At 35.8% G+C, this 23841-nt stretch overlaps 1 protein-coding gene across 1 annotated transcript in view; it reads right to left on the bottom strand.

Moving 5' to 3' along the window:
- The window catches only part of LOC145660477 (uncharacterized), a 126673-nt gene that overhangs the window by 15163 nt on the left and 87669 nt on the right, over positions 1-23841 (bottom strand). Inside the window, exon 5 of the mRNA XM_081725548.1 lies at positions 8684-8794. Within this exon, the coding sequence (XP_081581674.1) occupies positions 8684-8794 (111 nt within the window). The remainder of the gene's footprint in view (positions 1-8683; positions 8795-23841) is intronic.

The raw sequence follows: 23841 nt of genomic DNA, 5'->3' as shown, positions 1-23841 counted from the left end.
AGGCCTAACTCTGTACCAAAAGTCATTTCATTTGACTTTGCAATTTGACCGTGATGATCAGGCACACATATTTATATTCAATTTTTTATATAATAATTTATACATTACAGTGATTCAAAAATGTATTTTTTGCAGTAGTTAGCTCCTCTAAAAACCTCACAGGTTTCGAAAGCCAAGTAGTAGTATAAGTTCTATTGCTATTATTACAATTACAAATATATCCAAAAGTGCCTAAAGTTCTTTTTACACTTCGTTAGATATACTCACTTCAGGTAAGTAGACAGAAACAAATGGAAAAAAGGGGAACTGAAGGTCTTGAAAGTAAAACTAAGACAAATTTACCAGTCTTCAGAAGATACTGTCTACAATGCAGTAAGCAGAGTGGGTCGGTGGATCGCAGTGGGTCATGATGGGTGGTGGGTCGAAGTGGGTCACGGTAGGTGGTGGGTCACGGTGGGTGGTGGGTCACAGTGGGTCACATGCAGTTGACCCACGACCCACTGTCCCACTCAGAAAACTTGACCCACTTGACCCACTGACCCACTCCATCTCTGGAAGAACCATCAAGGCAACATCAAGATTTACAAGTAAGTGCAAGTAGGTTAACCTGTCCTAAAAGTTGCACCCTTTTCACCCCTTTTAACCCCTCTAACATCACAATCTGTTTCCTTTTGCATATGTTTGATTTTATTTACATGCAACCCAGGTCAGATCCCGTACCTTACGTTCTGTCAAATTCAATGTATACAAAATCCTGGGTGCAACTTGTCGGTTCTGCAGTCCCCAATCCCGTTGTCTATAAGCGCATTATCTGAGCTCTCAGGCCAACAAGGGGCGACTGCACAGTAATGACAGAGTATGACTGGCTGTCAGATTAATTTGGATCTGTGAAAGAAATGAAATGAAGTCTTTGAGTTTTACGTCCCACGGTTATGCTGGTTAGGCTAAAGGAGACGGTGATGATGAGTAATGAATGAAAATGGTGGAGGGAAGAAAGTGGGAGGAAACGGGACAACTCTGAGGAAATCCACGCACACGGTGTTTCTCCACCACAAAGTTCACTTGGCGGCGTCTGGGATCGAAACTGGGACCCTAAGCACCAGAGGTGAACGCTCTACCACTGAGTCACCGCGGCCCGTAATTTGGATCTTTGTTCTTTCGAGTTCAATTGTGATGTGTGTGTTACCAAATTTATTTTCAACGCAATAATGGGATAATCCATGGATTAACTAACAGAATGGAAAAAAAATTAAAATGTTAATTTTTATTGTTTCATTAGGTTTAATTTTATTAAATAAAACATGAAATGAAATGAAATATTTGAGTTTTACGTCCCGCGTTTATACCGGCTAGGCTAAAGGAGACGGTGATGATGAGAAATGAAAGAAATTCTGGAATGAAGAAAGTGCAAGGAAACGGGAGAACCCCGAGGAAACACACGCACACGGTGTTTGTCCACCACAAAGTTCACATAGCGCGAGCTGGGATCGAACCAGAGACTCCATGCACCAGAGGTGAACGCTGTACCACTGTGCCACCGCGTATTAAATAAAACATTTTATGTATTTCATATCTAATATTCTCTTTTGTCGACCCTAACCAAATTGGTAGTAGTGAGTAAATGGTGCTTTTGCAGCCAACCCCCATTTTTAGACCATATTTTATGTATAAATCTATTTAAAATATCCATACTCAAAGTACACAATCACATAGACCGTTATGACATAATCGTAAGAAGCAGCATCAATGACTTTGAAATAAGTTACAATACGGCATTTGTGTAAATATAAAATTTTATGTATTTTAGGGTGAATACTGTCCCAACCAACGCAGTATTCTGCAAGCACCATTGATATAATTACGCTTTCATAGTTCAAAAAGTTACTGAGAGATTATAATAAATTTACTTCCATATCTTCTATACCAATCCCTTTATTACCTGTAAATTTAAAACTTGTAAGTCTATATTGTCTAATTCTTTCTCACATACGAAGTTTTCCAACCTGTCCTTCCGTTCTATTTTGTATTTGTCTAATGTTAACTTTTGGTTAAGTTTAGAGTTACCCCTCCGCTTTTTATAAAAATTAGGAAAATTTACAGGAGAAATGAGATAAGAAATGATAATTTGAAGTTTTTATTTGATGTTTAGGAATGTAAGTTCGGCAGGAGAGTTATGTTTAATACGAGAAAAGATACTGGAAGTTAGTACTATTTGCCGGATGCGGAAGCATTCGCGGAAGGTTTCAGCAGCATGGTAGTTGTAAAATATGGCGAATATGCCGAACAGGTGTAACGGATGCTCAAAAATAATGAAGAAAACCTTTTAAATTTTTGTGAAGCCCACGGAGTACTGAAGTTAAGTGAAATGTAACGATTTTTAATTATTTAAGCACTGTTTTTTGTATGTTGCAAAGTCCAAGGGCACCTTCAGACTGGAGGGACAACTCTAAACTTAAGCCTTAACTTCCAACATAGTATGTAAATTTACCACTTGTATGTGAGTTAAAAAGTTTTTAATCTTTCGCGAACTTTATAAATAAAGGATGGTCTTTATGAATATGAAGTCTGTTTTGTATTGGCTATTAACAAAACATGGCATAAATGTTAATATTGATTTTAGAACTTCAAGAAGAAGAAGAAGAAGAAGAACTATAATGATAACATTTTTCTTCTCTTTTGAGGGGTAACTCATGTTCTCTCCCCTTTCACGTTCCGGGGATTCCCTTGAACAAACCATTCGTAGCACACATGCTTGCTAGAACAAAGTTAGATTAGGAGCATGTCGTAGATGTATTTTACTGGGACCACAGGATACAAGTTAGAGGTCAAGATGGTTGAGGATGAAGAGCTGTAGGAGATGATAGATAACTGTGGTGTTTTTCAGTGAAAGTATGGTGCTGATAGGAAAAGGACCACAACCAAGCAGAGCGTGCAAGGAGCTAAGAAATACAGGACGATAACGTGTCGTAAAAGGACAAGAATAAGTAAAATGTTCTAGGATGTCAAGGTCCTGTAGGCAATAGCAGTTGGGAGTGTCCCGAAGGCCCTGGTGGTACTTCTGTAAAGGAGTTTGGGCGATATGCAGTCGGAGGCGACTATATAAAATGTGATGTGCATGTGCTCAGGAGGAGTAATGAAGCCATTTGCGGGTAGTAGGAGGTGGTTCAATCTGCCAGTAATATTTACCTGGTCTTCCTCTTGTCTGCCGTTGGAAATTATACCACTCTCGTTGTCGTTACTCGTCGAGTTGTGATAGGAAGGTACTGGCTGGTAGTTTAAGTTTCGGTGTATGTAGAAAAGCCCCCCGTTTACTTAGTTCATCAGCAGTTTCATTGCTAGGTATGTTACAGTGCGAATAATTGTACAAAAAGGTTACCTGATATCTCCGTTCTTGCAGTTGATGTACCTGATGAAAGATGTTGTGGAATATCCAGTTGTTCTGCATCTGGCGAGCGCTGGGTTGGAGGCATCGAAGAACACTCTTGACTATCGCTATATATGCAGATGTTAATTAAACGTACACGCAGCGCATGCAGAAGTGCAGTTCGAGCCGCCATTGCTTCTACAAGGAAGATGGACGTGTAATCAGGTAATGTTTGAGTTATGCGCAGATTAATGCGAGGAATGTAGACTCCAATACCTACATATGTTCATCCTGCTCGGCATTGCTTAGAGGCGTCCGTGTATATGAAAACAGTGTCTGGGCGGTGCTGAGTAATGTAGTCCTCCCATAAGTGCGCTATCAAGGATGTAGGAATGGTGCGTTGTCCATGAGGCGTACAGAAAGGAAATTCCACCTGGCAGGTAATTAAAGATGTCTGGTAAGGAGATTGATAATAAGGAAGTTTAGGTCCTCGATGAATATAGTTGCACCATTGTTAGAGCTTGACGTAAGCAAAGTAGGTCCAAGGAAGTTGGTGGCGATAAAGTAAGCGTTTCCGGCGATTACTGCAGTATAATAATTGCGTTTTGGGAATTACCCGCGAGGTTGTCATAGCCATACGCTTTAAGAGTAATACCTTAACTACATGGAAGGCACTACTTTAATATGGAACTATATCTACTTCTTCTAGAAGGGCCATGATCGGTGCGTTCTGAGGTTGTCGTAATAAAATACGTAGTCCACTGGCTTGCAGCTTTATGCATGTAACGCTAAGTCTTCGGGGTAAAGGCGATAGGGCTGGACTACCGTAAAAGTTTTGCATCCAGACATTGACGATAGATGCATAGTTGTGTCCTTATATACATGCCCCACTGTTTGGTGCTCAGTCCTGTGAGTAAATTGAGTACAGGTTGCACTTTGGTAGCAAGCGAAGCAAGGTGTAGATTCCAGTAAAGCCGATGATTCAGTGTCATTCCAAGGTACGTGATGTGAATCTCCGGAGAAAGCGTTACATTTGGAAGATGCAGAGGTTCGTGTACATTTCGACGTTTGCGAGAGAACACAATATACTGTACTTGCTTTTCTTCCAGTTAACTGTAAATCCATGTTCTCGAAACCAGGTGTAGAGGGTGATGAGAGTGTGACGAAGGGTACGGATTCCATTTGTCACTGTCGGCGAGCGAACGTACAGTAAAAAGTCATCAACATACTGATTAATTCGTAGTTGCGCTCGTAGCTCTCGATGCAAGGTGACTGTGAAGATGTTGAATAATAAGGAACAAAGGGCCGAGCCTTGTGGAAGTCCTTGGGATACTGTCCGAGGTTAAGTATAATAGTGTTCAATCTCCGCCGACACTTGTCGTTGAATAAGCCAGTTGTGAATAAAACGAAGATATCCTGTTGGAACGCGGAGATCAAAGAGTTCTTGAATAAAGACGTCCAACGGAACGCTATCGTACGCACGCACTAGATCAATTTGAACTGTCATGAGATACTCTCATCGTTGGAAAGTAGACCAGATGTTCGTGACGAGGCTAGTGAGGGCATCATGTGTACTACGTGCTTGACGAAAGCCATCGAGGATCGGAGGAAAAAGTCGTAATATTCAGCCCACCACAGTAAGCGCTGGAGCAGGATTTTCTCGAATAATTTAGAAATACAAATAAGCAAAGTGATGGGTCTATAACTGGCTGGGTCCCCAGAGGGCACATTAGGCTTCGGAACGGGTACGACCAGGTGTTGTTTCCAAGCGAGAGGAACCTGAGAAGTGCGAAGAACGTTGTTATATAATTGTAAAAATAGGTCCAAACCTGTATCGGGAAGAGCTTGAAGGTGTTGGTAGGTTATGTTATCGTATCCAGGAGCGGTAGAAGGCGCAGCAGAGAGAAGACGCTGTAGTTCTGTAGATGTGATGGGGCTCAAGGCTGAATGTTCCTCAACAGGTGGAAATAGGCGTAGCTGGTGGATGGCGCGATCTGGTAGGGGGATAACCGGCGTAACCATCGCATGAAAGGCGTCCAACCATTCCGCCGTGAGAGTCGAAAGGAAGAAATGTTTCGAATTCCCATGCATGTTAGTCCTGATATAGTGCCATAACTGACGAGGAGTAGTAGATAACGTGAGGCGTTGACAAAACTGCAGCCAATGGTCCTTTTTCTTCGTTCGTTGAAGGCGACGATTGGGCATGCGCTTCCTTGTATTGGATGTAGGAGTATCTGTTTCGAAGACGAAGGTACTCATGTTGACAACGTCGTCAATAATTGCGTGCCGAATACCGAATGCATGCCAAACTGGTGGGATACCGAATGTCAACGCCAATGCAATGAAAACATTATTGCAGAAATTAGATTGTAAATATGAATATAACTAAATATGGATATACTTGGTAATGTTATAGATAGGGAAGGTGATGTTTAAAATGTAAACATTAGAGAGGAGCAATTAAAATTATTAAAGAATTGAAGTAATACTGTTAGCAATGAAAAAATTCACAAATACAAAACAGAAAACTTTCGCACGCAACGCACTGTGTTGTGTCTTTGTTAAAACGGAAGTAGATAAAATCTCTCCAACAAACAACGAATCAGAGATCGATTTTAAAAACAAAAGACTTGTTAATGTGTCCAATGGAATTGATCAACAAGATGTAATAACAAAAGAATAGTTTGCATCAGTAGGTAGTAATATTAATAAACACCTAGAAAGTGATGGAAAAATTTAAGATGCATTAAGATCATTAAAAGACACGTATACAAAGATATTGATATCGAAATGCTTGTTACAAAATATTTTAAAACGATAAAGAAAGATACTTTTAAGTTAATTATGCAGAAAAATACTATAAACTTGTTGTGTCGATTGAAAATATTGAAAAGCCAATTTTCAAAATATTTAATCTATCTATGGTTACAAACTTAACAATCTAACAAAACAATCTATAGGTACAAGTTTAGCTATAGGTCTAAGTTTCGATTTGCAAAATTCATTTTTCGTATTTCGCTCTATATTCTCTATACTACTTAAGTATTGTTTTGCCTATTCTTTGCATTTTCTTTAAAAGTAGGACTTCATCGGGATAATAATCCATACAAAGAAATCTTCTTTCAATAAACGCCCCTGTCGGTACCTAAAAACTAGAAAATAATAAAAAGTAAAGGTCAAGGTAACGCTTCATCCCGATACATGGAAAGAACGTAGTCGAAAAAAAATGTCAGTAATTTTCGCTAAGAAGACCGTACAGATATTACGTAATCGTTATACACCCTTTGAACAACACGATTTCTTAAAATCAGTGCGCACCGAGACAACATTCTTGGAATTACAATGCTGCGAAGTTTCTCGCTCACAAGTTTTTCTATGTGTGTGTGTGTGTGTGTGATTGCTCGCCCACGTTTCTCTTCGTATGGCCTAATACGGAAGAAGAATTCGGCTCAGCTTAGTCTCTTCTCTTTCCTACACAAGCTGAATTGCGAGGATAAAAGGCAGCACCAGACTATATGCTAATTTCCATATTTTATGTTTTCAATATGTTAATATGATTTCAATAATGTGATAATTAACCAATCAAATCTTATCAGTGAAGTAATTCTTTAAAAAACTTAATGTTTTGTGAGAACTATCTTTTGTTCTAATAATGTATTCATACGTGTCCATTGTGCGACAAGAGAGTAGCTCTCACTGGGCGCGAGAAGTGGGATTCCAGCAACTAAAGAGAATAGAGCACACAATTTCGTTCCCACTTCACTTTTCTTTTACAAATATAGTGACATGGAAATTTTCAACCTAATAGATGAAATCCACTTAATCATCAACTCTTTAGCATAAAAAATGATTTACAAAAAGTTTTTAACGTTAAAGTGCTTCGAAAGTTCCAATTGTCTATGAAAATATATCAAACGACGAAATACAGTAGTCTATGTTAACCAGAATAGACGATACAACCAGCATGTGGGAGGAGTGAAAACATTTTAGCAAATAGTGCATAAATTCCTAATCTCCAGTGAATAGTATTTATACCTTTCGGTTATTCGACTTTCGTTTGCCATATATACGCGCACGGATACATCGGTATTCGGTCGTCAGCGCTATACGGGGCCAAAGTGCGACACACTGAAAGGTATTATAGTGTTTGTAAAATGTGAAGTGTTATAATAATTAAAAGGCTTGAAATATACGTATCAAATATGTTTTGTGGGTGTCAATACACCAAGTAATCATAATAAATATGTGAAAGTGTGCATGTTACATAATATTTTGTGTCAGAGGATAAGGTGCATGTGTATATTTCATTACTTTTACAGCTTCCGCAGTGCTACAGGTTGTTATCATCCTTAATGTAATGTGTGGAGTAGGAATATATCGCACCCATCGTTCTCCGAACTTCTGGCCATAAACTGGGTAACCACTATTGGAAACAATCAGCTGATTCAGATGAGGTGAATACAGCGAGTTACCACGAACACGGTGTAAACTTAATGCCAATAGTTCATTGTTCGAATCCCGACTTTCACAATTTTTGTTCTTTGTTGGTTAATATATGTACTTGTGTATTGGAATAATCTAGTAAAAAAGTCTATTTTCTTTCATGAATCAGTACAAGGACATTCAGGGATCAAAACCGATACCATTAAATCTGTTTACACAAACAGTAACCTACAGGGAACGAACCCAGATACCCTCATACAAATTAAAGAAAATTGAAACATGTTCTTGAGGTCGTCATAAATATTCCCCGCTTGCATGCGTACAAATGTGTGGTACAATGAAAGACAGTGTGTTGTATGATCAATTGACAACTTGAAAAATCTCATTTTCATATGCAATTGGAATTAATAATTTATCGTGACGGACTATTAAAATGTGTGAAATTAAAATATTGTTAATAATTTACCTACACATTCGAAAGTAAGGGTCTGTCTTCAAAATGTTGCTTGTAAAGTTCTGTAAATGCGTGTGAAGTTATTTATTAGATACACCTGGAAATAATTACATAATTCTTTCTTTAAGAAGATTCTCTCTACAAATAGTGATCAGGCAAGTCTGTTTCTAGATTACTTAGACACTATGCATTGCTTAATTTCACTTTTTAGATATCACTAAATGTTTATTATTTCGAGTTAGATTTTAGTTCCTAGTTACCAGTCTACTTTCTATGTCTTTTTTGTCTCAGCATCCGGTCTCTAGTTATCAGAAATGAGACTTTAAGCCACAACAGGCCATACCTTCACTACTATAAATAATTCGAACCAGTTAAAACTCAAAATGAAAAATTTGTTGCACTTAAAATGTAACAAAACTTACAAGTATGAGGCAGGAAACAGGTACCATGAATGAGAGCATCATCCCTCTCTCAACCGACATCCAACAAAATCTTCGTGTTTCATAACCACTTCTGTTGAATAAAAAGCTTACCTAAAAGAGTAAATATATTTGAACGACACTTATATATGTTTTTAAAAAATAAAAGTTATTCTGCTTTCAATTACAATAACAAATCCAATAGCACAGAAATTTGCATACCTTACGGCCAAATATTAAATATACTCTAACTACTAAAAACAGTATTAAACATAATCTAGCCATTAGTGTAGAAGTATAATTGTAAAAATATAATTACAATGGGAAAATCATGAAATGCAGTTGAAGTATCATGGAGTAACATTACGATTACAGTTATCAATATAATTTGAATTACACTACGATAGTTCAAACAACGCTTTGTTGGTTACCTTCGAGGGTCAAGGGAGAGAAGAAAATATGATGATCGTATAAAAAAAAATGAATTCCATATTTCAACAGATTTATGGATTGCCGGGAGCCTACATACCAAAAAAGTTATTTTTGGATGGTTGACCGTCCGTTCGTCCCACGAGAAATACGTGTCCGGCAAGAAATACACGTATGCATTGCAAAAGCTGTAACTTCCAATTATTCGCCACACATTCAGTAGTATCTGACTAAGCAAAAGCTAGCATGGAGCAGAAAAACGATTTACACAATCGTCAAAATAATGTTTTTAAAAGACGTGAAGAATAGGCAAACGGTGTGGGTGAAGTCAACCAATGAAATGTTACATGTGTTTAAACTGAGTAGAATATATCAGTAACGTGGGTTCCTGTCACCACGGCATGGCGCGTCCTCAGGTTGCGGATCGAGGAGAAGGCCTCTAGATATAGAGGTTAGCTGCGAATATACTGAATAAGCAGTCGCGGACAGACGACTAGGAGTGGTCCTCCAGCTTGGGGGTTTGGGTAAGGCTAACACCCTCATCCTGTAAAAAAAGGTACTTGTTCAGAAACATTCACAAAAGCCTCGGACAAGGACTGATAACTTGGCACGACATCAGCAAAAGAAAATGGACATGAGATTTGGAACATGGAATATTAGAAGTCTTTATAGGGCAGGCGCGTTAAAATCTGTAACGAGTGAGTTAGAGAAATACAAGATGGACTTAGTAGGAGTTCAGGAAGTTAGGTGGGAAGGAAGTGGATCTGAGAATTCCGGAAATTTTACGTTCTTTTACGGGGAAGGAAATAAAAATCACCAGTTAGGAACAGGGTTTTTCGTTCACAAACGAATATTACCAGCAATTAAACGGGTTGAATTTGTTACTGACAGACTTTCTTTTATTACTCTTAAGGGACGGTGGTGTGATATTATTGTTTTAAATGTACATGCTCCAACTGAAGATAAGGGTGACGGTATATAAGATAGTTTTTACGAAGAAGTGGAACGGATATTTGACCAACTCCCGCGATACCATATGAAGATTCTATTAGGGGATTTCAATGCGAAGGTAGGACGAGAGGATATTTTCAAACCGATTATAGGGAACGAAAGTTTGCATAAGGAAAGTAATGACAACGGTGTTAGACTCGTGAACTTTGCAACATCCAAAAACCTAATCGTGAAGAGTACAAAATTCCCACATCGCGACGTTCATAAATACACTTGGACATCACCAGACGGAAAAACACATAATCAAATTGATCACGTTTTAGTAGATAGAAGAAGACAATCTAGCATAATTGACGTCCGGTCGTTTAGAGGGGCTGATTGTGACACTGATCACTACCTGGTAGCAGCGATAATACGGGAGAGATTATCGTTGAATAAATGTAATACTCAATGCCCGAAAACGGAGAGATTTAATTTAAAGAAATTAGAAGAGAGCCAGGTAAGAGAGGAATACCAGATTGAAGTTTCGAATAGATTCTCGGTTTTAGAAGACTCGGAGTGCACTAGTGTTGAGGATACTTGGATTGAAATTAGAGATAGCATTAAAAGTTCAGCAATAGAAAAATTGGGACACGCGGAAATACGTAGGAACAAACCATGGTTCGACCAAGAATGCATTAAACTAGTAGAGAAGAGAAAACAGGCAAAATTACGGTGGCTACAAAATCCGAATGAAATAACTACACAAAATTTCGCAGATATCAGGCGGGAAACTTCCAAAACTTTTAGAACAAAGAAACGGGATTTTTTGAAAGCTAAAATTAAGGAACTTGAAGATAATAGTAAAAATAAAAATATTCGGGACATGTATAAGGGGATCAGCGAATTTAAGAAAGGCTATCAACCTCGTGCTTATATATTAAAGAAATCTGACGGAACAGTTCTCACTGATACGGATAGCCTCCTAAATAGATGGAAAGATTTCTTTGACGATTTGCTGAACACGCAGTCAAAAACTAATGTGCGTGGAAAAAAGGAGATACACACCGCAGAACCGTATATTCCAGAACCCAATCGAATAGAAGTGGAAGCCGCTATAAAGAAATTAAAGAAACACAAATCTCCGGGTGTAGATGAAATTCCGGCTGAGTTAATTTTAGCTGGAGGCGAAAAATTGTGGAACAAGATACACAAACTCATTCTCCTTATCTGGAACAAGGAAGAATTGCCACAAGAGTGGAAAGAGTCAATCATTGTTCCAATTCACAAGAAAGGCGACAAAACTGACTGTAATAATTATCGAGGCATTTCTCTTCTGTCAACATCCTATAAAATCCTTTCAAATATTCTGTTAGCAAGATTGACCCCACACGCAGATGAAATTATTGGAGATTATCAGTGCGGATTTAGACGAAATCGATCAACTATCGACCAAATATTTACCATTCGCCAAATACTCGAAAAGAAGTGGGAATACAATACCCCGGTACATCAACTATTTATTGATTTTAGAAAGGCTTACGACTCGGTTAGGAGAGAAACATTATACAACGTTCTTACAGAGCTTGGAATACCGAGAAAGCTAATTAGATTAATTAAGATATGTTTAAGTGAATCCCAAAGTAAAGTGCGGGTAGGAAAATTTTTGTCCACGAGCTTCCACGTCGAAAATGGCCTGAAACAAGGAGATGCGTTGTCGCCATTATTATTTAACTTTGTGCTGGAATACGCCATAAGGAAAATCAAAGATAGCAACCAGGGCCTAGAGTTGAACGGCATTCACCAGGTTATGGCATATGCTGATGATGTAAATTTAATAGGGGATGATAGGAGAACAGTAGAAATAAATGCAGAGATCTTATTAAACGCTTGCAGGGACATGGGTTTAGAAGTAAATGCAGAGAAAACTAAATACATGGAAGTGCGTCGGGACCGTAATACGGCAAATTGTGGAGGCGTTAAAATATTAAATAATACTTTTGATAAAGTGGATACTTTCAAATATTTAGGATCAATATTAACAGACGAAAATCATATTCACGAAGAAATTAAATGTCGACTAAAAGCAGGGAATTCGTGTTACTATTCGGTTCAAAATCTCTTGTCGTCGCGAATTCTGTCGAGGAATTTGAAGCTTAAAATATATAAAACGATAATCATGCCTGTTGTTTTGTATGGTTGCGAAACATGGTCGCTTACTCTGAGGGAAGAACACAGACTGAAAATATTTGAGAACAGGATCCTGAGAAGAATATTCGGACCCAAGAGGAACGAGAATGGGGAATGGCGGAAGCTTCATGACGAGGAACTACATAGTTTATACGGTTTACCCAACATTGTTAGGGTCGTCAAGTCTAGAAGGCTTAGGTGGGCAGGTCATGTAGCTAGAATGAAAGAAAGTAGAAACGCTTTCAAAGTCTTGACTGGTAGACCCATAGGAAAACGACCATTAGGAAGACCTAGGCGCAGATGGGAGGATAATATTAAGATGGATCTCGCAGAGATAGGAATACAAAGTAGAAACTGGATCCAATTAGCTAAGGATAGAAGTCAGTGGAGAGCTTTTGTGAACGCGGCATTGAACCTCCGGGTTCCATAGGCCATAGAGTTAGTTAGTTAGTTAGTTAGTTAGAATATATCTTCTTCTTCACATGCTCCTAATCTTTGTGCAATTCCGTTAGGACTTCTATAGGAATTGCGAATGCAAACTATTATGAGTGAGAAGAAAATGTTAAATACGTGTATGTTCACCATTCTATCATTATCCTTTGATTCGTAACGTAAAACCATTAATTGTAATTTTCATTACAAACAGAATATTTCATATGTTTCTTGTTATATATTTTAAAACAGCAAAGTCATAACTCTTGTGCAAATGAATGAAATAATCATAATAGAAATCTCATAAATATTAGGCATATCATCTGTATTACTGATCTCTGGTGGGAATGCTTATATCGGCTTAAAACTCCAGTACTATTTCGGATTACCTTATAAAGCAAATCTTCTCTACATAAATCTGGTAGTAGTAATGGGGTTACTTTAGAACACTTTTTGGCCCCTGGGTCCCTGCCTCAGGACCCATGGTCCCTGGCCGGGGTCAATGACCTAGGGGTACATAGGACCACCCCCTCTAAATTTTGGCAGGGGTACCATGGCCCACCCCCTAAATTTTGGCAGGGGTACATAGGACCACTCCCCTTAAATTTTGGAAATTGCCAAATCTAAAAATTTGGTATGGTAGCCTAGGACCACAGTATGTACCTCTATCCGTATTGGGTGTCTATGTCGTTCCCTTTCATGGGTAAAAAATTGCCAAAAAGTCAAATTTCGGGGGTTTTTGACCTAATTTATCCCCTTGGATGAGGTGTTATTACCCTATATGGTTATATGGGCGTATACAGGGGTCCATTCCCTTTCATAAGACATGGGTATATTAATGCACCCCTTGAAAAATTTGGGAGGGGTATCTTGGCCCACCCCTTAAATTTTAGAAATTGACCAATTTAAACATTTGGTATTATAGTACAGGACCCTAATATGTATTATGATAAATTTGGGTGGTCCACCTCGTTCCCTTCTAGGGGTACAAAATTGCCAAAAAATATAAACGTAAGCAATACGTAGTACCACGTGTTTGGTTTTTGGTCGATTTTATCCCCTTTGACGAGGTGTTATTATCCTATATAGTTATATGGTAATGTATAGGGGTTCATTACCTTTCATAAGATATGGGTATATTTGTGCATTCCTTTAAAAATTTGTGAGGGGTACTTTGGCCCACCCCTTAAATTTTGGAAATTGCTCATTTTATATATTTGGTATTATAGTATTGGACCCTAACATGTATTATAATAAATTTGGGTGGTCCACCTCGTTCCCTTCTAGGGCTACAAAATTGCCAAAATATAAACGTAAGCAATACGTTGTACCACGTGTTTGGTTTTGACCTAAGTTATCCCCTTGGATGAGGTCCTATTACCTTATATGGTTATATGGTTATGTATAGGGGTCTATTCCCTATCATAAGACATAGGTACATTTGTGCACTCCTTTAAAAATTTGGGAGGGGTACCTTGGCCCACCCCTTAAATTTTAGAAATTGCTCATTTTATATATTTGGTATTATAGTACTGGACCCTAACATCTATTATGATAAATTTGGGTGGTCCACCTCGTTCCCTTTTAGGGGTACAAAATTGTCAAAATATAAACGTAAGCAAAACGTTGTACCACGTGTTTGTTTTGGCTCAATTTATCCCCTTGGATGAGGTCCTATTACCTTATATGATTATATGGTTATGTATATTGGTCCATTCCCTATTATAAGACATGGGCATATTGATGCACCCCGGGAGGGGTACCTTGGCCCACCTCTTTATTTTGGAAATTGCCCAATTTAAACATTTGGTATAATAGTATAAGACCCTAATATATATATATATTACTATAAATTTGGGTGGTCCATCTCGTTCCCTTTCATGGGTACGAAATTGCCAAATTTTAGTACAACCACGTGTTTCGTTTTTCACCTAATTTATTCACTTGGATGAGGTCCTATTACCTAATATGATTATATGGTCATGTATAGGGGTCCATTTTCTATCATAAGACATAGGTACATTGATGCACCCCGGGAGGGGTACCATAGCCAATCCCTTAAATTTTGGAAATTTTTCAATTTAAGCATTCGCTATCATAGTACATGACCTCAATATGTATCATGATAAATTTGGGTGGTCCACCTTGTTCCCTTTCATGAGTAAAAAAAAAAATGCCAAAATATAAACATAAGCAATATGTTGTATCACGTGTTTGGTTTTTGGCCCAATTTATCCCGTTTGATGCGGTCTTATTACCGTATATGGTCATATGGTCATGTATATAGGTTCATTCCCTATCATAAGACATGAGTACATTGATGCACCCTTTAAAAATTTGGGAGGGGTATCTTGACTCATCCACTCAGTTTTAGAAATTGTTTAATATAATCATTTGGTACCTTCGTACAGGTCTTCAATATGTACCACTATAAATTTGGATGGTCCACATCGTTTCCTCTCATGGGTAAAGAACTACCAAAAATCAAATTTCGGAGGTTATTGGCCCTTTGATAAGTATTTAGCACGTTATATGGTTTATTACCTTTATATGTTTATGTTCCCTTTTAAATTTGGGAATTATCAAATAACATAATTCGGTAAACGTTTTCTAGGACCCATTGTAGATGTTGGTGTTCCTCTTATGGCCAAATATTCAAAATTTAAAGGTTATTGACCGGCTTTATTATTGAATAACTACAGGATTTATTACTTTTTTCATAAGACACAGGTGTATTTGTGTACCAATCTTAAATTTTGGAAGGGGTACATTTCTTATTGTCGTATCAATAATTGGTAATTGTTCTTAAAATTGGATAGTATCTCATTCATTGGGTAAATCATTGTCAAATATGAGTATGATCACGTGATCGGTTCTTGACCTATGATGGGATTAGGAGTCCAGGACATTGGTACATTGAAACTTTGTAGGATAATTTGAGAATTGTTAAATGAAATTACGTCATTGGTTTTGATTATTCCCGCCAAATATAAACGTAAGCAAGACGTTGTACCACGTGATTGTCCTTGATGAAGTAGTGTACAGGGATTCATTTCCTTTGTTGTGGTACTTCTTAAGTTTGAGTACACACACTTCTAGAAAACAGTTCGTTCTACTCACGTAAACAATTGACGGACATTATTGACCTTATTGAACATGTAATGATATGATTAACTCTAAGACTTAGGTATATCAAGAGAAGTATTCTTTAAATTTGGGAATGATGATAAACAGAATTTTAACATAAGGTGCGAAATTTGAAACAATACATTGAACTTTAGTCACAGCTCATAGTCTAAGATCATTGGTGGTGATTGATTTGAAATCTGATAGCTAACCTTATTGAATCTTATGACTCATAGACGAAAGGCAATACATGCTACAACAGTTTGCAATTTAATCATAAGGTGATGTAATCTGACACTAGCAAAGTTATTGTTAATGCAATTTGATTGGATGATCACTATCTTTCCTGCAATCTGATTGGTTGATCACTATCTTTCGTGCAATCTGATTGGTTGATGATTTTCAAATCTTTGCTGTATTTAGTTTTAAGTTTTGTTTAACATTTAAAAATCTTGGTTTCGTTCAACATTTTGCACTCACTGATAAATATGATCAAAACCGTTTATTTGTTAATCGAATAGTTTAAAACCGGATAAAGTTTGACGGTTAACCGCGAAACGTAAAATTTTTAGATTGAAATTTTTTGGTTTGAAACTTTTTGTTTGAAAATTCTTGCTTTCAAATTTTTGTTTGAATTTTTTGTTTCAGAATTTTGTTTGAAATTTTTCTTGACAACTTTTGTTTCAAAATTTTTTTGTTTAAAAATTTTTCGTTTGAAATTTTCTTAAAATTTTTTCGTTTCAAAATTTTGTTTAAAATTTTTTGTTTGAAATTTTTCGTTTCCAAATTTTTTGTTTCAAAATTTTGTTTGAAATTTTTTTCGTTTCAAAATTTTGTTTGAATTTTTTTTGTTTGAAATTTTTTGTTTGATTTTTTTCGTTTCAAAATTTTGTTTCAAAGATTTTTGTTTGAAATTTTTGTTTCAAAGTTTGGTTTGACATTTTTAAAGTTTGTGCACTCATTAGTAAAGAACCGGAACTGTTTAGAACTAAAACCTCTGGCAACATTGTGGTGCAATAGTACACGTCAGAGGATGGGGTTGTACTTGAAATGAAAAAATACAATTCATTGAAATGGATCATTTTATTACACTCCACATACATCCATACCAGATATATGATCTGGATATTGTCAATACAATGTATTTTGAACTTCTTGCACTAGTTTGTCTTTAGCATATAATTTTAATTCCAATTGAAGTCTTTTAAGGTCTAATGCAATATCAATTGGTGGAAACTCAATGTCCATTTGATCACAAATAAACTGTTTATCAATACAGGTATGCACCCACGAACGATGTTGACAACCATCACAATATCTAGATACATGTTGTACAATATGCATAACACATTTTTCCAAATAGTACTTTTTCAGGAATATACTTGTTTTGTTGCACACTTCCACTGCATGTTTCACACACTGAAATACGCTGATGAATTCGTTCCATTCTGTTTGCGTTAGATACAGGCCCACCCCTAAAATTTTGGAAATTGCTCATTTTATATATTTGGTATTATAGTACTGGACCCTAACATGTATTATAATAAATTTGGGTGGTCCACCTCGTTCCCTTTTAGGGGTACAAAATTGCCAAAATATAAACGTAAGCAATACGTTGTACCACGTGTTTGGTTTTGACCTAAGTTATCCCCTTGGATGAGGTCCTATTACCTTATATGGTTATGTATAGGGGTCTATTCCCTATCATAAGACATAGGTACATTTGTGCACTCCTTTAAAAATTTGTGAGGGGTACCTTGGCCCACCCCTTAAATTTTAGAAATTGCTCATTTTATATATGTGGTATTATAGTACTGGACCCTAACATGTATTATGATAAATTTGGGTGGTCCACCTCGTTCCCTTTTAGTGGTACAAAATTGTCAAAATATAAACGTAAGCAATACGTTGTACCACGTGTTTGTTTTGGCTCAATTTATCCCCTTGGATGAGGTCCTATTACCTTATATGATTATATGGTTATGTATATTGGTCCATTCCCTATTATAAGACATGGGTATATTGATGCACCCTTTAAAAATTTGGGAGGGGTACCTTGGCCCACCCCTTAAATTTTGGAAATTGCCCAATTTAAACATTTGGTATAATAGTATAAGACCCTTATATATATATATATATATATTACTATAAATTTGGGTGGTCCATCTCGTTCCCTTTCATGGGTACGAAATTGCCAAATTTTAGTACAACCACGTGTTTCGTTCTTCACCTAATTTATTCACTTAATGAGGTCCTATTACCTAATATGATTATATGGTCATGTATAGGGGTCCATTTTCTATCATAAGACATAGGTACATTGATGCACCCCGGGAGGGGTACCATAGCCAATCCCTTAAATTTTGGAAATTTTTCAATTTAAGCATTCGCTATCATAGTACATGACCTCAATATGTATCATGATAAATTTGGGTGGTCCACCTTGTTCCCTTTCATGAGTAAAAAAAAATGCCAAAATATAAACATAAGCAATATGTTGTATCACGTGTTTGGTTTTTGGCCCAATTTATCCCGTTTGATGCGGTCTTATTACCGTATATGGTCATATGGTCATGTATATAGGTTCATTCCCTATCATAAGACATGAGTACATTGATGCACCCTTTAAAAATTTGGGAGGGGTATCTTGACTCATCCACTCAGTTTTAGAAATTGTTTAATATAATCATTTGGTACCTTCGTACAGGTCTTCAATATGTACCACTATAAATTTGGATGGTCCACATCGTTTCCTCTCATGGGTAAAGAACTACCAAAAATCAAATTTCGGAGGTTATTGGCCCTTTGATAAGTATTTAGCACGTTATATGGTTTATTACCTTTATATGTTTATGTTCCCTTTTAAATTTGGGAATTATCAAATAACATAATTCGGTAAACGTTTTCTAGGACCCATTGTAGATGTTGGTGTTCCTCTTATGGCCAAATATTCAAAATTTAAAGGTTATTGACCGGCTTTATTATTGAATAACTACAGGATTTATTACTTTTTTCATAAGACACAGGTGTATTTGTGTACCAATCTTAAATTTTGGAAGGGGTACATTTCTTATTGTCGTATCAATAATTGGTAATTGTTCTTAAAATTGGATAGTATCTCATTCATTGGGTAAATCATTGTCAAATATGAGTATGATCACGTGATCGGTTCTTGACCTATGATGGGATTAGGAGTCCAGGACATTGGTACATTGAAACTTTGTAGGATAATTTGAGAATTGTTAAATGAAATTACGTCATTGGTTTTGATTATTCCCGCCAAATATAAACGTAAGCAAGACGTTGTACCACGTGATTGTCCTTGATGAAGTAGTGTACAGGGATTCATTTCCTTTGTTGTGGTACTTCTTAAGTTTGAGTACACACACTTCTAGAAAACAGTTCGTTCTACTCACGTAAACAATTGACGGACATTATTGACCTTATTGAACATGTAATGATATGATTAACTCTAAGACTTAGGTATATCAAGAGAAGTATTCTTTAAATTTGGGAATGATGATAAACAGAATTTTAACATAAGGTGCGAAATTTGAAACAATACATTGAACTTTAGTCACAGCTCATAGTCTAAGATCATTGGTGGTGATTGATTTGAAATCTGATAGCTAACCTTATTGAATCTTATGACTCATAGACGAAAGGCAATACATGCTACAACAGTTTGCAATTTAATCATAAGGTGATGTAATCTGACACTAGCAAAGTTATTGTTAATGCAATTTGATTGGATGATCACTATCTTTCCTGCAATCTGATTGGTTGATCACTATCTTTCGTGCAATCTGATTGGTTGATGATTTTCAAATCTTTGCTGTATTTAGTTTTAAGTTTTGTTTAACATTTAAAAATCTTGGTTTCGTTCAACATTTTGCACTCACTGATAAATATGATCAAAACCGTTTATTTGTTAATCGAATAGTTTAAAACCGGATAAAGTTTGACGGTTAACCGCGAAACGTAAAATTTTTAGATTGAAATTTTTTGGTTTGAAACTTTTTGTTTGAAAATTCTTGCTTTCAAATTTTTGTTTGAATTTTTTGTTTCAGAATTTTGTTTGAAATTTTTCTTGACAACTTTTGTTTCAAAATTTTTTTGTTTAAAAATTTTTCGTTTGAAATTTTCTTAAAATTTTTTCGTTTCAAAATTTTGTTTAAAATTTTTTGTTTGAAATTTTTCGTTTCCAAATTTTTTGTTTCAAAATTTTGTTTGAAATTTTTTTCGTTTCAAAATTTTGTTTGAATTTTTTTTGTTTGAAATTTTTTGTTTGATTTTTTTCGTTTCAAAATTTTGTTTCAAAGATTTTTGTTTGAAATTTTTGTTTCAAAGTTTGGTTTGACATTTTTAAAGTTTGTGCACTCATTAGTAAAGAACCGGAACTGTTTAGAACTAAAACCTCTGGCAACATTGTGGTGCAATAGTACACGTCAGAGGATGGGGTTGTACTTGAAATGAAAAAATACAATTCATTGAAATGGATCATTTTATTACACTCCACATACATCCATACCAGATATATGATCTGGATATTGTCAATACAATGTATTTTGAACTTCTTGCACTAGTTTGTCTTTAGCATATAATTTTAATTCCAATTGAAGTCTTTTAAGGTCTAATGCAATATCAATTGGTGGAAACTCAATGTCCATTTGATCACAAATAAACTGTTTATCAATACAGGTATGCACCCACGAACGATGTTGACAACCATCACAATATCTAGATACATGTTGTACAATATGCATAACACATTTTTCCAAATAGTACTTTTTCAGGAATATACTTGTTTTGTTGCACACTTCCACTGCATGTTTCACACACTGAAATACGCTGATGAATTCGTTCCATTCTGTTTGCGTTAGATACAGGCCCACCCCTAAAATTTTGGAAATTGCTCATTTTATATATTTGGTATTATAGTACTGGACCCTAACATGTATTATAATAAATTTGGGTGGTCCACCTCGTTCCCTTTTAGGGGTACAAAATTGCCAAAATATAAACGTAAGCAATACGTTGTACCACGTGTTTGGTTTTGACCTAAGTTATCCCCTTGGATGAGGTCCTATTACCTTATATGGTTATGTATAGGGGTCTATTCCCTATCATAAGACATAGGTACATTTGTGCACTCCTTTAAAAATTTGTGAGGGGTACCTTGGCCCACCCCTTAAATTTTAGAAATTGCTCATTTTATATATGTGGTATTATAGTACTGGACCCTAACATGTATTATGATAAATTTGGGTGGTCCACCTCGTTCCCTTTTAGTGGTACAAAATTGTCAAAATATAAACGTAAGCAATACGTTGTACCACGTGTTTGTTTTGGCTCAATTTATCCCCTTGGATGAGGTCCTATTACCTTATATGATTATATGGTTATGTATATTGGTCCATTCCCTATTATAAGACATGGGTATATTGATGCACCCTTTAAAAATTTGGGAGGGGTACCTTGGCCCACCCCTTAAATTTTGGAAATTGCCCAATTTAAACATTTGGTATAATAGTATAAGACCCTTATATATATATATATATATATATTACTATAAATTTGGGTGGTCCATCTCGTTCCCTTTCATGGGTACGAAATTGCCAAATTTTAGTACAACCACGTGTTTCGTTCTTCACCTAATTTATTCACTTAATGAGGTCCTATTACCTAATATGATTATATGGTCATGTATAGGGGTCCATTTTCTATCATAAGACATAGGTACATTGATGCACCCCGGGAGGGGTACCATAGCCAATCCCTTAAATTTTGGAAATTTTTCAATTTAAGCATTCGCTATCATAGTACATGACCTCAATATGTATCATGATAAATTTGGGTGGTCCACCTTGTTCCCTTTCATGAGTAAAAAAAATGCCAAAATATAAACATAAGCAATATGTTGTATCACGTGTTTGGTTTTTGGCCCAATTTATTCCGTTTGATGCGGTCTTATACCGTATATGGTCATATGGTCATGTATATTGGTTCATTTCCTATCATAAGACATGAGTACATTGATGCACCCTTTAAAAAATTTGGGAGGGGTATCTTGACTCATCCACTCAGTTTTAGAAATTGTTTAATATAAGCATTTGGTATCTTCGTACAGGTCTTCAATATGTACCACTATAAATTTGGATGGTCCACATCGTTCCCTTTCATGGGCAAAGAACTACCAAAAATCAAATTTCGGAGGTTATTGACCCTTTGATAAGTATTTATCACGTTATATGGTTTATTACCTTTATATGTTTATGTTCTCTTTTAAATTTGGGAATTATAAAATAACATAATTTGGTAAACGTTTTCTAGGACCCATTGTAGATGTTGGTGTTCCTCTTATGGCCAAATATTCAAAATTTAAAGGTTATTGACCGGCTTTATTATTGAATAACTACAGGATTTATTACTTTTTCATAAGACACAGGTGTATTTGTGTACCAATCTTAAATTTTGGGAGGGGTACATTTCTTATTGTCATATCAATAATTGGTAATTGTTCTTAAAATTGGATAGTATCTCATTCATTGGGTAAATCATTATGATCACGTGATCAGTTATTGACCTATGATGGGATTAGGAGTCCAGGACATTGGTACATTGAAACTTTGTAGGATAATTTGAGAATGCGTCATTGGTATTGATTATTACAGCCAAATATAAACGTAAGCAATACGATGTACCACGTGATTGACCTTGATGAGGTAGTGTACAGGGATACATAGCTAACCTTATTGAATCTTATGACTCATAGTCTTAAGAGAATACATGCTACAACACTGGCAAAGTTATTGTTGATGCAATTTGATTGGTTGATCACTATCTTTCGTGCAATCTGATTGGCTGATCACTATCTTTCGTGCAATCTGATTGGCTGCTGATTTTCAAATCTTTGCTGCATTCAGTTTTAAGTTTTGTTTAACATTTAAAAATCTTGGTTTCGTTCAACATTTTGCACTCACTGATAAATATGATCAAAACCGTTTATTTGTTAATCGAATAGTTAAAAACCGGATAAAGTTTGACGGTTAACCGCGAAACGTAAAATTTTTAGATTGAAATTTTTTGGTTTGAAACTTTTTGTTTGAAAATTCTTGCTTTCAAATTTTTGTTTGAATTTTTTGTTTCAGAATTTTGTTTGAAATTTTTCTTGACAACTTTTGTTTCAAAATTTTTTTGTTTAAAAATTTTTCGTTTGAAATTTTCTTAAAATTTTTTCGTTTCAAAATTTTGTTTAAAATTTTTTGTTTGAAATTTTTCGTTTCCAAATTTTTTGTTTCAAAATTTTGTTTGAAATTTTTTTCGTTTCAAAATTTTGTTTGAATTTTTTTTGTTTGAAATTTTTTGTTTGATTTTTTTCGTTTCAAAATTTTGTTTCAAAGATTTTTGTTTGAAATTTTTGTTTCAAAGTTTGGTTTGACATTTTTAAAGTTTGTGCACTCATTAGTAAAGAACCGGAACTGTTTAGAACTAAAACCTCTGGCAACATTGTGGTGCAATAGTACACGTCAGAGGATGGGGTTGTACTTGAAATGAAAAAATACAATTCATTGAAATGGATCATTTTATTACACTCCACATACATCCATACCAGATATATGATCTGGATATTGTCAATACAATGTATTTTGAACTTCTTGCACTAGTTTGTCTTTAGCATATAATTTTAATTCCAATTGAAGTCTTTTAAGGTCTAATGCAATATCAATTGGTGGAAACTCAATGTCCATTTGATCACAAATAAACTGTTTATCAATACAGGTATGCACCCACGAACGATGTTGACAACCATCACAATATCTAGATACATGTTGTACAATATGCATAACACATTTTTCCAAATAGTACTTTTTCAGGAATATACTTGTTTTGTTGCACACTTCCACTGCATGTTTCACACACTGAAATACGCTGATGAATTTGTTCCATTCTGTTTGCGTTAGATACAGGCCCACCCCTTAAATTTTGGAAATTGCTCATTTTATATATTTGGTATTATAGTACTGGACCCTAACATGTATTATAATAAATTT

This window comes from Thermobia domestica, chromosome 9, assembly GCF_964235325.1.
Source record: "Thermobia domestica chromosome 9, izTheDome1.hap1.1, whole genome shotgun sequence".
Classification (NCBI taxonomy): Eukaryota; Metazoa; Arthropoda; class Insecta; order Zygentoma; family Lepismatidae; genus Thermobia; species Thermobia domestica.
The sequence above is the reverse complement of the archived record's forward strand: the minus strand, read 5'-3'. Positions and strand labels throughout refer to the sequence as shown.